The sequence below is a fragment of the Pelecanus crispus genome, chromosome 1, assembly GCF_030463565.1.
Source record: "Pelecanus crispus isolate bPelCri1 chromosome 1, bPelCri1.pri, whole genome shotgun sequence".
Lineage (NCBI taxonomy): Eukaryota > Metazoa > Chordata > Aves > Pelecaniformes > Pelecanidae > Pelecanus > Pelecanus crispus.
The window spans coordinates 227,081,810-227,094,316 of NC_134643.1; the positions used below are offsets into that span (position 1 = coordinate 227,081,810).

A 12,507-nucleotide genomic window follows, 5' to 3' on the forward strand; every position below is an offset into this window, starting at 1 on the left:
CCCCAAAGCAGAGCATCCCGCAGCCTTCACTTCTTGGAAAGCCTTTGCTGCGGGGCCGGGGCAGAACCGGCCCCAAGCTGCGGCACCCAGGGCCGGGTCCCGGCTCCTCTGGAGCCCGGGGTGAGCGTGGGAGCTGCGGCCCGGGCACTGCTCTCCCCTGCGGGGCTGGGGCAGGGTCCCGGCCCACCCGTGCCGTCTTCGAAGGCGCCAGCCCGTGCACAGACTGCACAGGAGCAAGGCAGGAGAGCGCGAGTGCAAGGGCGCAGGGGGCACAGCCGATGCCCAAAGCGTCCGCGCTCTCCTGCTCTGCCTTTCCCAGAAGCCTCCCCTCCGGCAAGCAGAGGCTGCTGGCAGGGGTGCTGTGCGAGTTCAAGCCCAGTTTGGGGAGGAAGGGCGAGCGCGCTGGTGCTGGAGGTCCTCGCTCCGATGCCCGCGCAGCTTCCCCTGCACTGTAGGGCTTGAACTGCGAACTGCTGGGGTTCAGCGCTGCTGCTGCCGCTGCCCCAGGAGGAGGGTGCTGGCTGTGACCCCCCCAATCTGCGGGCTCTGGCTGCCAGGGCACAGGGGGGCACGGCGCCGGTGCCATGGCTGGGAGCTGGGTGCTGGCAGCATCCCCAGGCTCCTCTGCTCCTCCCCGTGCCCGGCAGCGCTCGTGGAAGGGGGCTGCTGCTGCTCTGGCTCTCAGGGGCCATGGCCGCGGCCCAGGAGGGCTTGGCCGCATCCTGCACAGGGCGGCACCAGGGAACTGGTGCTGTGCTGGGAGAGGTGGCACGGGGCTCGCTCCCGGAGGCTCTGCGGAAGAGGGATGGGCAGGGATTGCAGGCAGGGGTTGCAGGCAGGGGGAGAGGGCTGAGCCTGTCGGCACCAGGAACTGTCTTGAATTTGGGGATCTCTGCCAGGGCTCACCCCGCGCCATGCTCGGCCGTGAAGGACCAACGTGGGTCCCCGCCGCTGCCCTTCGCGTGAACGCAGCCGCCACCGACAGCCCCCTGGGACGTCCCGGTGCTCGTCCTTGCGCTGCCAGGGCTCGGGCAGAGCCTGCAGCACGAGCCGCGGCACCCTGGCCGGCGGCCCTGGCCGGTGGCCCTGGCTATCCAGTGCGTCCTGTTGTGCTCGTGTCCATCCGTGAGCGTCCCCCACTGCCCCGTGCCGGGCTCCATCCATCTCCCGTGCTTGCATGCGTGCGGCGTGCTGCCCCCCGGCAGCGTCTGCGCCTTGGTTTTGCGGTTGAAATAAAGCACTGAGTATTTTTGTCAGCTCTCGGCAAACTGTATGCTGCTTCCACCCAGCCTGGCCAGTGGGTCCCGTCCTTCCCGGCTGGGGCTGGGGTGCAGAACATGGGCCCTGGGAGCTGGGGTGTGAGGTGTGGATTCTGTACACTGGGGTGCAGAGCATGGGCCCTGGGTGCTGGGGCTGGGGTGCAGAACATGGGCCCTGGGTGCTGGGGTGCAGAACATGGGCCCTGGCTGCTGGGGCTGGGGTGCAGAACATGGACCCTGGGTGCCAGAGTGTAGGGTGTGGATTCTGGATGCTGGGGTGCAGAGCATGGACTCTGGGTGCTAGGGCTGGGGTGCAGAATATGGACCCTGGGTGCTGGGGTGCAGAGCATGGGCCCTGGGTGCTGGGGCTGGGGTGCAGAATATGGACCCTGGGTGCTGGGGTGCAGAGCATGGGCCCTGGGTGCTGGGGCTGGGGTGCAGAACATGGACCCTGGGTGCCAGGGTGTGGGGTGTGGATCCTGGGTATTGAAGCTGGGGTAGAACATGGACCCCAGGTGCTGGGGTGTGGATTCCGAATGCTGGGGTGCAGAACATGGACCCTGGGTGCCGGGGTGTGGGGTGCAGAACATGGACGCTGGGGCTGGGGTGCAGAACATGGACCCTGAGTGCCAGGGTGTGGGGTGCAGAACATGGACCCTGGGTGCTGGGGTGCTGAGCATGGGCCCTGGGTGTTGGGGTGCTGAACATTGGCCCTGGGTGCTGGGATGTGGATTCTGGATGCTGGGGTGCAGAGCATGGACCCTGGGTGCCAGGGTGTGGGGTGCAGAACATGGACCCTGGGTGCTGAACATGGGCCCTGGGTGCTGGGATGTGGATTCTGGATGCTGGGGTGCAGAGCATGGACCCTGGGTGCCAGGGTGTGGAGTGTGGATTCCGGGTGCTGGGGCTAGGGTGCAGAACATGGGCCCTGGGTGCTGGGGCTGGGGTGTAGGACATGGACCCTGGGTGCCAGGGTGTGGGGTGTGGATTCTGGATGCTGGGGTGCAGAGCATGGACCGTGGGTGCTGGGGTGCAGAACATGGGCCCTGGGTGCTGGGGTGTGGATTCCGGGTGCTGGGGTCCAGAGCATGGACCCTGGGTGCCGGGGTGTGGAGTGTGGATTGTGGGTGTTGAAGCTGGGGTGCAGAGCATGGACCGTGGGTGCTGGGGTGCAGAACATGGGCCCTGGGTGCTGGGGTGTGGATTCCAGATGCTGGAGTGCAGAATATGGACCCTGGGTGCCAGAGCGTGGGGTGCAGAGCATGGACCCTGGGTGCTGGGGTGCAGAACATGGGCCCTGGGTGCTGGGATGTGGATTCCGGATGCTGGGGTGCAGAATATGGACCCTGGGTGCCAGGGCGTGGGGTGCGGATCCCGGATGCTGGGGCTGGGGTGCAGGATGCTGATCCCTGGGGCTGGGGTGCAGGACGTGGCTCGCTGGGGCGTGGGATGCGGGTCCCGGGTGCTGGGGCTGGAGCGTGGGACGTGCGGCGCGGGTGCTGGGGTGCGGGACACAGACCCCAGGTGCGGGGCGAGGCCGGGGCAGGTTCGGCGGAGCTGGGGGAGGCTGGGAGCCAGGCAGGGAGCCGGGCTGGACGCACAGCGCTCCCGGGCCGAATCCACCCCGCAGCTGGCGGCTCCGCTCCCCACCCAGCCCTGGGGGCCGCTGACGGCTGCGGATGCTGCGGGGCCATGGGGGCCAGCGCAGCCCCGGGGAGCGGAGCCCGGGGCCGGGAGGGCTGGGGTGGGCGCAGCTGGGGTACGGGGCAGGGTGCTGGGGCTGAGCAGGGGCTTGGGAGCTGCCTCAGTTTCCCTCTGCCCCATGCTGGGGGCTCTTGCCGGGGTGGTGGGGCCGTGGCGGGGCCCTGACCTCGCTGCGGCCGGGCTGGGGAGCAGCTGGGAGGGGAACAGCCATGAGCTCATCCCGCTGCTCCGGGGCCAGGGCAGGGCTGCGTCCCGCTGCCTCTCTCGGCATCCCACCCCAGGGTCCCCGCCTCGTCCCAAGCACCCGCTCCACCGCTGTACCCCGCCGGGGTGGCTCCTCGCCCCCTGCGCGGGCCGCAGCCCCTGCCTGCACCCTGCCAGTCCTGGGGGCCGGGGGTCTGTGTTGGTGCCCTGGCAGGACACCTCTGGCGAGCCCCGGGCATGGGGACATCCCTGCTGCGGCACCCCGGGCATACCGAGGGTCCCCCCAAAAGCGCAGGGCATCCCGGCGAGGGAGGGGGCCCAGCTCTGCCCCACGCTGTGGCACCCACGGCCCTGCCCATGGGGGAGATGTGGGGCGGCACAGCCCCTTGGGTGCCGGTGACCCCGCCTGCAGCCCTGGCCCCAAAAAAAGAGGGACCCCACACACACACACTCAGTGCAGCCCTCCCTGGATGATAGCGGGGATGAAGGTCAGATCCTGCTGCTGTGGGAGCAGGACACAGCCCTCACGGGACCGCGCGGTGGGAGCGGGACGTGGCCGTGGGGATCCCCCACGGAGGGAGCAGGATTCGGTGCAGCCCCCCGGGGACGAGCCGGGACCGTGCCCCAGCGTCACGGCCTCCCAAATTGGGGGTCCAGGGGGACCACGCTTTGCACCAGGGAGGCTGCGGCAAGGGAAGGCGGGGGGACGGGGATGGGATGTGGCCGGAGCCCGCCTGCCTCGCGGCACCGTCGCCCACGCCGGCCCCACGGCTCTGGCAGGGAAATGGCAGCGGGGAACAAAGGCGGCTTGTGGCGGGCGCCGTGTCTGCCCTTCCTGCAGGAAGGGCCCGGGGCCAGGCAAGGGGCCCGTGTGCGCGGCAGCGGGGGCCCTGCCAGCCCTCGCCGGAGCCGGCCAGCACGTGCTGGCAGCCCGCGGGGGCTGGCGACGGGGCGGCGAGCGCGGCCGGGGCTGCTGCCGGACCCTCGCTGCCGCCATCGCCGGCCTCAGCGCTCGGCCGCAGGACCCGGAGTCCCCCAGGACACCGCAGCCACCGCGGGCACGGGGACATGGGGCTCCGGCCTCTGCCTGCAGCCGCGGAGCTGGGCAGGGGTCCCAGGGGGGACCCTGCAGCCCCCTGTGCTCCTGCAGCCCCCTGTGCCCACCCCTGCAACGTCCCCATCCCCAACGCCCCCGTTCCCACCCAGCGCAGCGTCCCTGCGGCCACCTCCTGCGACGTCCCTGTCCCTCGCAATGTCCCCAAGACCCCCGGCAGGCAGCGGCGCTGCCGCGAGCACCCTGGGTCCTGGCCCAGCTCGGGGCAGGGGCACCCGTGTCCCCACCGGGGTAGCCGCAGGGGCGTCCCCGTGCCCGGGGAAGGCGGTCGCGCGCGCGCGGGAGAGCACAGGAGACGGGGAACCTGCGCATGCCTCTTTATTCAGGGAACAAGAAGTCGGGGAGCGGCTGGTTACAAGCGAGTCCCACTGCCCTGCGGAGCCCCGGCATCGGCTGGCGCAGGACGACGCTCCTCCGGCAGAGCCTGCCGGCAGCGTCGGCTCCGCTCTCACCAGGGCTGGAATTCCCCGGGTGCTAGCCCCAGGGAGCCGGCGATGCTGCACCAGGCTGGGGCTCACCCCAAAATCCCCACCCAGGAGACTCCCCCGGCGCAGCCGCAGGGAACCCGTGGCAGGACGGGGCCGTGCCAGCACCCGGGCAGGGGGATGCTCGGAGGCGGCCGAGCACCGGGGCTCGGGGGGGCCTCCCCCAAAGCCCCCCGCTGCAGCCCCGCTGGTGCAGGGGATGGGGGTGGCGGGTCCCCCTGGGGTGCGCGGGGTGGGGGTGGCAGGGCCCCGTGGGGTGCTCAGGGCAGGAGGCGGGGGTTTGGGGGGGGTTCAGCCACCCCAGGCATCCCCTTCTCAGGAAGCGTTGCTCGGGGCTGGGACCGCAGAGGCATCACCCAAAAGCAAACGCTGACAGCCGGGGCTGGGGTGGGGGTCCTGTGGGGCTGGGGGAGCCCCGCTGCCCCCCGGGGGCGGGTGACCAGTTGGTGCACACCAAGCCGGCAGCTTTGGGCTGGCGGCCCTGGTCCCGCTGTCCCCAGGGGCACGGCGAAGCTCGGGGAGGCACCGGCGCAGGCGCGGGGGTTCTGGTGGCACCGGGCAGCATCTTTGGGGTGGGGGGTGACGGGGCCGGGGCCGGGGCGGATCGTCTCTTGCTGGTCGCCGGCAGCCCCGTCACAAAAGGACGCAGGGCTTCTTGGGCTTGGCTGGGACGGGGTTGAGCACAGCCCTCACCGCCTCGGTGAAGACATCCTTGATGCCCTCCTGGTTGAGCGCCGAGCATTCCAGGTACTTGACGGCGCGGATCTGCTTGGAGAGGCTGATGCCTTGCTGGGTGGTGATGGGCGCCTGGTTCTGCTCCTTGAGCCGCTTCATGGTCTCGGGGTTGTTTCTCAGATCCTTCTTGGTGCCGACGAGGAGGATGGGCACGCTGGGGCAGTGGTGGCACACCTCCGGGTACCACTTGTGCTTGACGTTCTCGTAGGAGGGCGGGCTGGCGATGGAGAAGCAGATGATGAAGACGTTGGTCTGGGGGTAGGAAAGCGTCCGGAGGCGGTCGTACTCCTCCTGGCCAGCCGTGTCCCACAGGTTTAAGTTAATAGTCCTGCCATCCACCGTGTTCTGGGCGCTGTAGTTGTCGAAGACGGTGGGGATGTACTCCTTGGGGAAGGCGTTGGTGGTGTAGCAGATGAGCAGGCAGGTCTTCCCCACCGCCCCGTCGCCCACCACCACGCACTTGATGCTCTGCATCCCTGCGGCTCGGCGTCCCTCGCGTCCCCCTTCAGCAGCCTGCGGGGAGGGGAGAGGGTCAGGGGAGGGGGAACGCGCCGGGGCTGGGGTCACCGTGATCCCCCCGCCATGCTCCGACACCCCAAGGCCGGAGGGTGCGGAGGGGCACAGTCGTGCCCGGTTCACCCTCCACCCCGCAGCCTGCGGGAGCCGCCCGGCCAGGCGCGTCCCCCGCCGCCGTGCACAGCAGCCCAGAGACCCCCGACGGGCAACTGCATCCCCTCACCCAGGGCAAACAGGCGTGCCGGCACGCACCGGGACCACCTCGGTCCCAGGATGGCGCTCCCAGGACAGCCAGGCTGCTGCAGTGCCCCGTGCCGTGCCACGCTGTGCCGTGCCACGCTGTGCCATGCCTCCAGCCCGGTGCAGGCTGGGGGGCAGCAGGGCACAGACCCAGAGGCGGATTTGGGCTGCGGGAGCACGCAGGCTGCTGCCGCGCACCCCAGCCCCGGTGCTGCACATGCCAAGCGGGGCCGGTGCCGGCCCCGGCAGGGCAGAAGCCGTGCTGGTGCCGTGGCCGTGCCAGAGAGCGGCCACTGGCGCAGCGCCTCGGGGCCGACGTCCGCTCCGGCAGCTGTGTTTATCCCCGAGTCCGGCGCGCATTTCCCTGTTTGCCTTCCTCGGGTTCCCTCTGCAATTACCATTAAGGGCCGCATCCTGCTCCCCTTCCTGCTGCGGGCTGGAGCCGGGCGCTGCCGAGCCGGGCGCGGGGGGCACCGCACGGGTGGTGCCCACCCATGGGGCCGGCAGCCCCTTTTCCCACCAGGATCCAGCCATCGCTGCAGCAGCTGCCGGATGGAATTTTCGGGGCGGGAGGGCGGCTCACCCCGCTCACCTGCCGCAGCCATGGGGAGGAAGCGGAGGCGCCAGGGCGGAGGCACCGGGGATGCCGCACGGGCCCGGAGCCCCGGGTTGGGGGGGACACCCGTCCCCAGAGCCCCCCGGGGCCGCAGGGCAGCGTGGCTGGGGAAGGGCGAAGGGGCCATGCCCCCCGCCCCGAGCTCCTGCCCGCTCGGATGGGGAAGTCGCTCTTCCTCTTCCCGCCCTGACACCCGGCTTCCTGCTCGCGGCCGGGCCGGGTGTGCCGTGACCCCCGCCCTGCCTGGCTCCGCTGCCGAAGCCAGCCCGCAAGTGCCGTGCCTCAGTTTCCCCATTGCAAAAATGCTTCCACGGCACGGGGTGGGGCGGGGATCCCCCCGCTCTTCAGCCTGGGGCCAGGGCCGCTCGCACAGCGCGGGTCCCGGGTGGGTCGCACACCAACGCCTGACCTTCGGCCTCGATTTTCTCCCTGCTTTGGTCGCAAACACAACCCCGGAGGGTTTCCTCACACCAGGCTGCACCGGCCGGGGTGCCCCAGGGGCTGGGGGGGGCTCGGTGAGGGTGCAGGCAGGCGGGTGGCAGCGGGACCCCCGCCGGGGTCTGCGGGGCTTGGAGCAGTGGCACGAGGCTGCGAGAAGTGGCAGAGGGGTGGGAGCAGGGTCAGGGCGATGGGTGCAGGAGCAGGGGGAGCAGGAGCAGGGGGAGCAGGAGCAGGACTGCGGTAGAAGGAGGCGGATCAGGGTGATGGGATTGGGGGGGTGGGAGCAGGAGCAAGGGCGATGGGTGCAGGAGCAGGGGGAGCAGGAGCAGGAGCAGGGGGAGCAGGAGCAAGATCCAGACAGTGGGAGCAGGATCAAGATCCAGACAGTGGGAGCAGGAGCAAGGGGAGCTGGAGCAGGACAGCGGGAGAAGGATGCGGATCAGGGCGACAGGAGCGGGGTGACGGGGACAGGAGTAGGGTGAGCAGGATCAGGGGGGTGGGAGCAGGGGGAGCAGGGGGAGGGGGACAGGATCAGGATCCAGACAGTGGGAGCAGGAGCAAGGGGAGCTGGAGCAGGAGAAGGAGGGGGATCAGGGCAACGGGAGCAGGAGCAGGGTGATGGGGACAGGAGCAGGGTGAGCAGGATCAGGGGGGTGGGAGCAGGATCGGGGCGACGGGTGCAGGAGCAGGAGCAAGGGGAGCTGGAGCAGGACTGCGGGAGAAGGAGGTGGATCAGGGTGATGGGATCGGGGGGGTGGGAGCAGGAGCAAGGGCAATGGGTGCAGGAGCAGGGGGAGCAGGAGCAGGAGCAGGAACAGGAGCAGGGGGAGCAGGAAAAGGAGCAGGGGGAGCAGGAAAAGGATCAAGATCCAGACAGTGGGAGCAGGAGCAAGGGGAGCTGGAGCAGGACAGCGGGAGAAGGAGGTGGATCAGGGCGACAGGCGCAGGGTGAGCAGGATCAGGGGGGTGGGAGCAGGATCAGGACGATGGGTGCAGGAGCAGGGGGAGCACGAAAAGTAGCAGGGGGAGCAGGAGCAGGGGGAGGGGGACAGGACCAAAATCCAGACAGTGGGAGCAGGAGCAAGGGGAGCTGGAGCAGGACAGTGGGAGAAGGAGGCGGATCAGGGCGGCGGGAGCAGGATCAGGGCGATGGGAAAGCGAGCTCACGCGTGGGGCCGTCTCCAGGGACGGGCACCCTCCATGGGGCTGTACCTGCTGCCCCACGCCATCACCGCACAGCAGCAGGAGGGGCCGTGGGGACACAGGGGAGCCGGCAGCGCCGGGGAGCGAAACCCCGGGGAGACCCCAGTGCCTCGGCCCCCACCCCGGGGGTCCCGCTCGCCCATGGGTGCTGCCCCGCTCAGGCCAAGCACCAAGTGCCGGCGATGCCCAGCGCACCCTCATTTCTCACCCGGTGCTGCCGCTGCCTCCTCGCCCGCCGTCCCCGCAGCGCCAGGCACCCGCAGCCGGCACCCCCGGCCCCTGCCCGGCTGCATCGTGCCCAAAACACCCCCGTGCCAGCGCCCAGCCCTGGCCGCCCTGCTCGCCCCGGTGCCGGCGACCGGTGGGACCACGCAGACACGGTGGGACCACGGGACACGGCACCCCACAGCCCCCGTGCCCCCTCCGTCCCACAGCCACCCCAGCTCTTTGCCCAGGGCTCCCGGGGCTGGGGGGGGACCCAGGGCAGCCCCCGGAGCGGGGCGCAGCCGCCCCCGTCGCGCCGTGGTGGGGACCTGGCTGGGTCCTATCTGACCCCGTTGGGTCCTATCTGACCCCATTGGGACCTGTTTCCCCCGCCATCACCCACGAGGCTCGGGGGGCACGGGCACCCTGCTCTCCCTCAGCCCCTCTGGGGCAGCTGGCAGCGCCGCAGCAGATTTTTTTTTTTTTTTTTCCCCCCTTTTCTGATGAGATCAGGTTGAGGAAGCGATCAGAAAAATAAGAATTTTCCTGGAAAGCCATTTTGGTTCGTATTTTAGATTTAAATTCTCTTCCCAAGCCAAAGGCCAGCAGGCGCTGGGTCACAGGGAGGCAGAGCCAGCCGCTCCCCGGCTGAAATAAACCCAAACTGGGCTTTGCTTTGTGAAAAAAAAAAAAAACCAAAAAAAAACCCAACCCAGAAGGTTATTTCTAAATCCCAGCCTTTGTTTTTCTTTGCGAAACTGTCCCCCTCGCAGGGCCCTGGGGAGCGGCCGTATCCCCGGGGACCCCGCAGGGCCAGGCAAGAGGTGCACCGAGCGGCACCGGGCTCAGCGGGGCGGGGGGGGAGCGCGCAGGGGGTTTAAAACCACCCAAAAGCGGGGGTGCGGGAGCTGCAACCGGCGCATGCAGCGTCCCTGCTGCAGGGACGTCACTGCGGGGACCGGGCCGGGGGGTGCAGGGGGACGTGGGGGTGCGGGATGCGATAGATGGGGAGGGCAGGGAGGTCGAGGGGTCCCGGGGAGGGGGGTGAGGGGCAGCGCCCCGGAGCAGGAGCCACCCCGAAGCATCGCGGTGCCCGAGGGTGCCCCGTGAGCCCTCAATGAGGCACGCAGCCCCCTGCACCCCCGGGTCCCCGCTGTCCCCATGGCCCACGGGCACCCCAAGGTGCCCCCAGCGCCCATGGGCACCCCAAGGTCCCCAGTGCCCCCACGGGCACCCCAAGGTGCCCCCAGCGCCCATGGGCACCCCAAGGTCCCCAGTGTCCCCACGAGCACCCCAAGGTGCCGTTTGCAGGCCGGGCAGCCGTCCTGCGGCATGCGGCAGGGCTCGGCGGAGGGTCCCTGCTGCCCCCCTGGCCGGTGGTCCGGCACCAGGGGGATCCCCCTGGGCTGGGGCAGCAGGTCCTGGGTGCCAGCCTGCAGCTCCCCACGCCTCGGGGTGCGGGACGCGAGGCGCAGCCGTCACGCCGAGCTCAAACCCCAAAACCGGCCGCGGGGCCGCCGACACCCTGGGGTGAGCTGGCACCCGGCGGGCGCCCATCCCCATCCCAGGAAAGGCCCGGGCTGAGTCAGCGGGGCCGAGGAAGGCGATGGGGCGCGAGTGGAAACGCTCGTGCCGATGAGAGCATCGCTGCTACGGGGAAACGGAGGAAAGGAGGAGGCGGCAGCGGGCAGGGGCCGCTTCGTGACCCGGAGCCCTCCGGGGCTGCCAAACCCCAGCGCGGCCCGAGGCTTGCCGGCGGCAAACGTGGGCGCACACGCCGCTCGCCGAGGGGCCGCGGCGGGATGCCGGTGCTCGCCATCGCGACGGGCACCGCCGGCTCCAGGCACGGGGCTGGGGCCAGCGGCACGGCGAGGGGACGCAGAGGCACGGCGAGGAGGGGGGCTTGCTGCAGTAAGAGCCCGCGCAGCAGCCAAAGCCCCTCTCTGGGTGCCAGGGAGGGGGACGCAGGCGGCAGGAGGGTTTCGGCACCGGCTCCCCTCCGAGCTGCCCCTCCACCACGCCGACGCTTCCAGCCGCGGCCCCCCAGGCTCTGCCCCCCGGGTCGCGCTCCCTCGGCTGCCCGGGGAGGATGAGGGGCGTTGCGGGGGTCACGCGTGTCCCTGACCCGCAGCCGCGTGGGCTCCGGACCCCCTGGCCCTGCCCGGCAGGAGGGGAGGCGGGAGATGTGCCGAACCGGGGCCAGGCAGCCAGGACGGGGCTGGGGGTCGCACGGTGGCACCCCCGCGGTGCCGGAGGTCACCCGCGGTGCCCGCAGCATCCTGGCGCCGGAGCACCCGAGGGTCCTGGGGCACCCGAGGGTCCTGCAGCCCCTGAGGGTCCTGGGGCACCCGAGGGTTCCGCAGCCCCCGAGGGTCCTGCAGCCCCCGAGGGTCCCAGCGAGCAGAGCCCAGGCCCTGGCGTGCCGCCTGCCTGCCCTGCCATGCCCTGCCTGCTGCCTGCACCGCTGCCTGCACAAGGCCAGCTCTGTTCTCCTGGGAAGTCGGCGGCCGGCAGCACCTTTAACCCCTTCTGGACCCCCCCCCCCAGCGAAGCCGGGGCGCGGGGGCCTCGTGGGGCCGAGGGGCACGGCCCTACGCCCTGGCCCCCCGGGGGGGGAACTGGAGGAGGAAGAGGAAGAGTCAGAGCATGGCGGGGAGGGGGGTCTGCACGGTGCCCAGCCCCGGGGCTCAGCACCCCCCACCCCAGCGGGACCCTCAACGCTGCTGGGGCGCTCAGCCGGGATTTGGGGTGCTGGGGAGAGCGGGCGGGCAGGCGAGCGGGGCTGCGGGGGATGCACCGCGACCTCCCCCGCCACCGCCACTCCCCGGGACGGGAAAAGCAACTCATTTCTTCAGCAGAAAAGGGAAGCAAAACCCCCCCCGCCGCCATCTCTCACAGCCAGGGCATCCCCCCCGCTGGGTTTTTCCACCGGGGGAGCGGAGCCGGAGCCCCTGCGGGCTCCCCTCCCGCTGCCGGCCTGGTCAGCCCCGGCCCCGCGGCACCCAAACCTGAGCCGACCTGACCAAAGGAGACCACAGGGTGCCACGCACCCCGCCCCACGTACTGCGCACCCTGCGCCCTGCACCCCACACCGTGCACCACAAACTGTGCACGGCGCGCGGCACGCAACAGCCCCCACGGCACACGGCCCGCGCCGCGCCCCACACCGTGCGCCCCGCACCGCAGACCCCACTGCGGGCACCCCACACCGTGCACCCCATGCGCCCTGCACCGCAGACCCCACTGCAGGCACCCCACACCGTGCACCCCATGCGCCCTGCACCGCAGACCCCACTGCAGGCACCCCACACCGTGCACCCCATGCGCCCTGCACCGCAGACCCCACTGCAGGCACCCCACACACCATGTGCCCCATGCACTCCATGCACCCTGCACCACAGACCCTACTGCAGGCACCCCACACCGTGCATCCCATGCGCCCTGCACCGCAGACCCCACTGCAGGCACCCCACTCCAGGCACCCCATGCACCCTGCACCCCAGTCGCTGCCACAGGCACCCCTAACTGGGCACCCCGTGCATCCCATGCACCCTGCATGCCAGTCCTCACCACAGGCACAGCACCCCACCCCATGCACTCCATGCACCCTGCACCCCAGTCCCCACCACAGGCACCCCACACCGGGCACCCCATGCACCCTGCACGCCACACCAGGCACCCCATGCACCCCAGTCCCCACTGCAGGCGCCCCACACCGTGCACCCCATGCGCCCTGCACCGCAGACCCTACTGCAGGCACCCCATGCACCCCAGTCCCCACCGCAG

At 70.8% G+C, this 12,507-nt stretch overlaps 1 protein-coding gene across 1 annotated transcript; it reads right to left on the reverse strand.

Moving 5' to 3' along the window:
• Positions 1–5,375: 5,375 nt before the first annotated feature.
• RHOG (ras homolog family member G) lies at positions 5,376–11,362 on the reverse strand. The gene is made up of 2 exons (XM_075716737.1): positions 11,341–11,362; positions 5,376–5,977 (listed from the first exon to the last, which is right to left on the reverse strand). The coding sequence occupies exon 2, from the start codon at positions 5,973–5,975 to the stop codon at positions 5,400–5,402; it is 576 nt and encodes a 191-aa protein (XP_075572852.1). The 5' UTR covers positions 5,976–5,977; positions 11,341–11,362; the 3' UTR covers positions 5,376–5,399.
• Between the last annotated feature and the right edge of the window lie 1,145 nt (positions 11,363–12,507).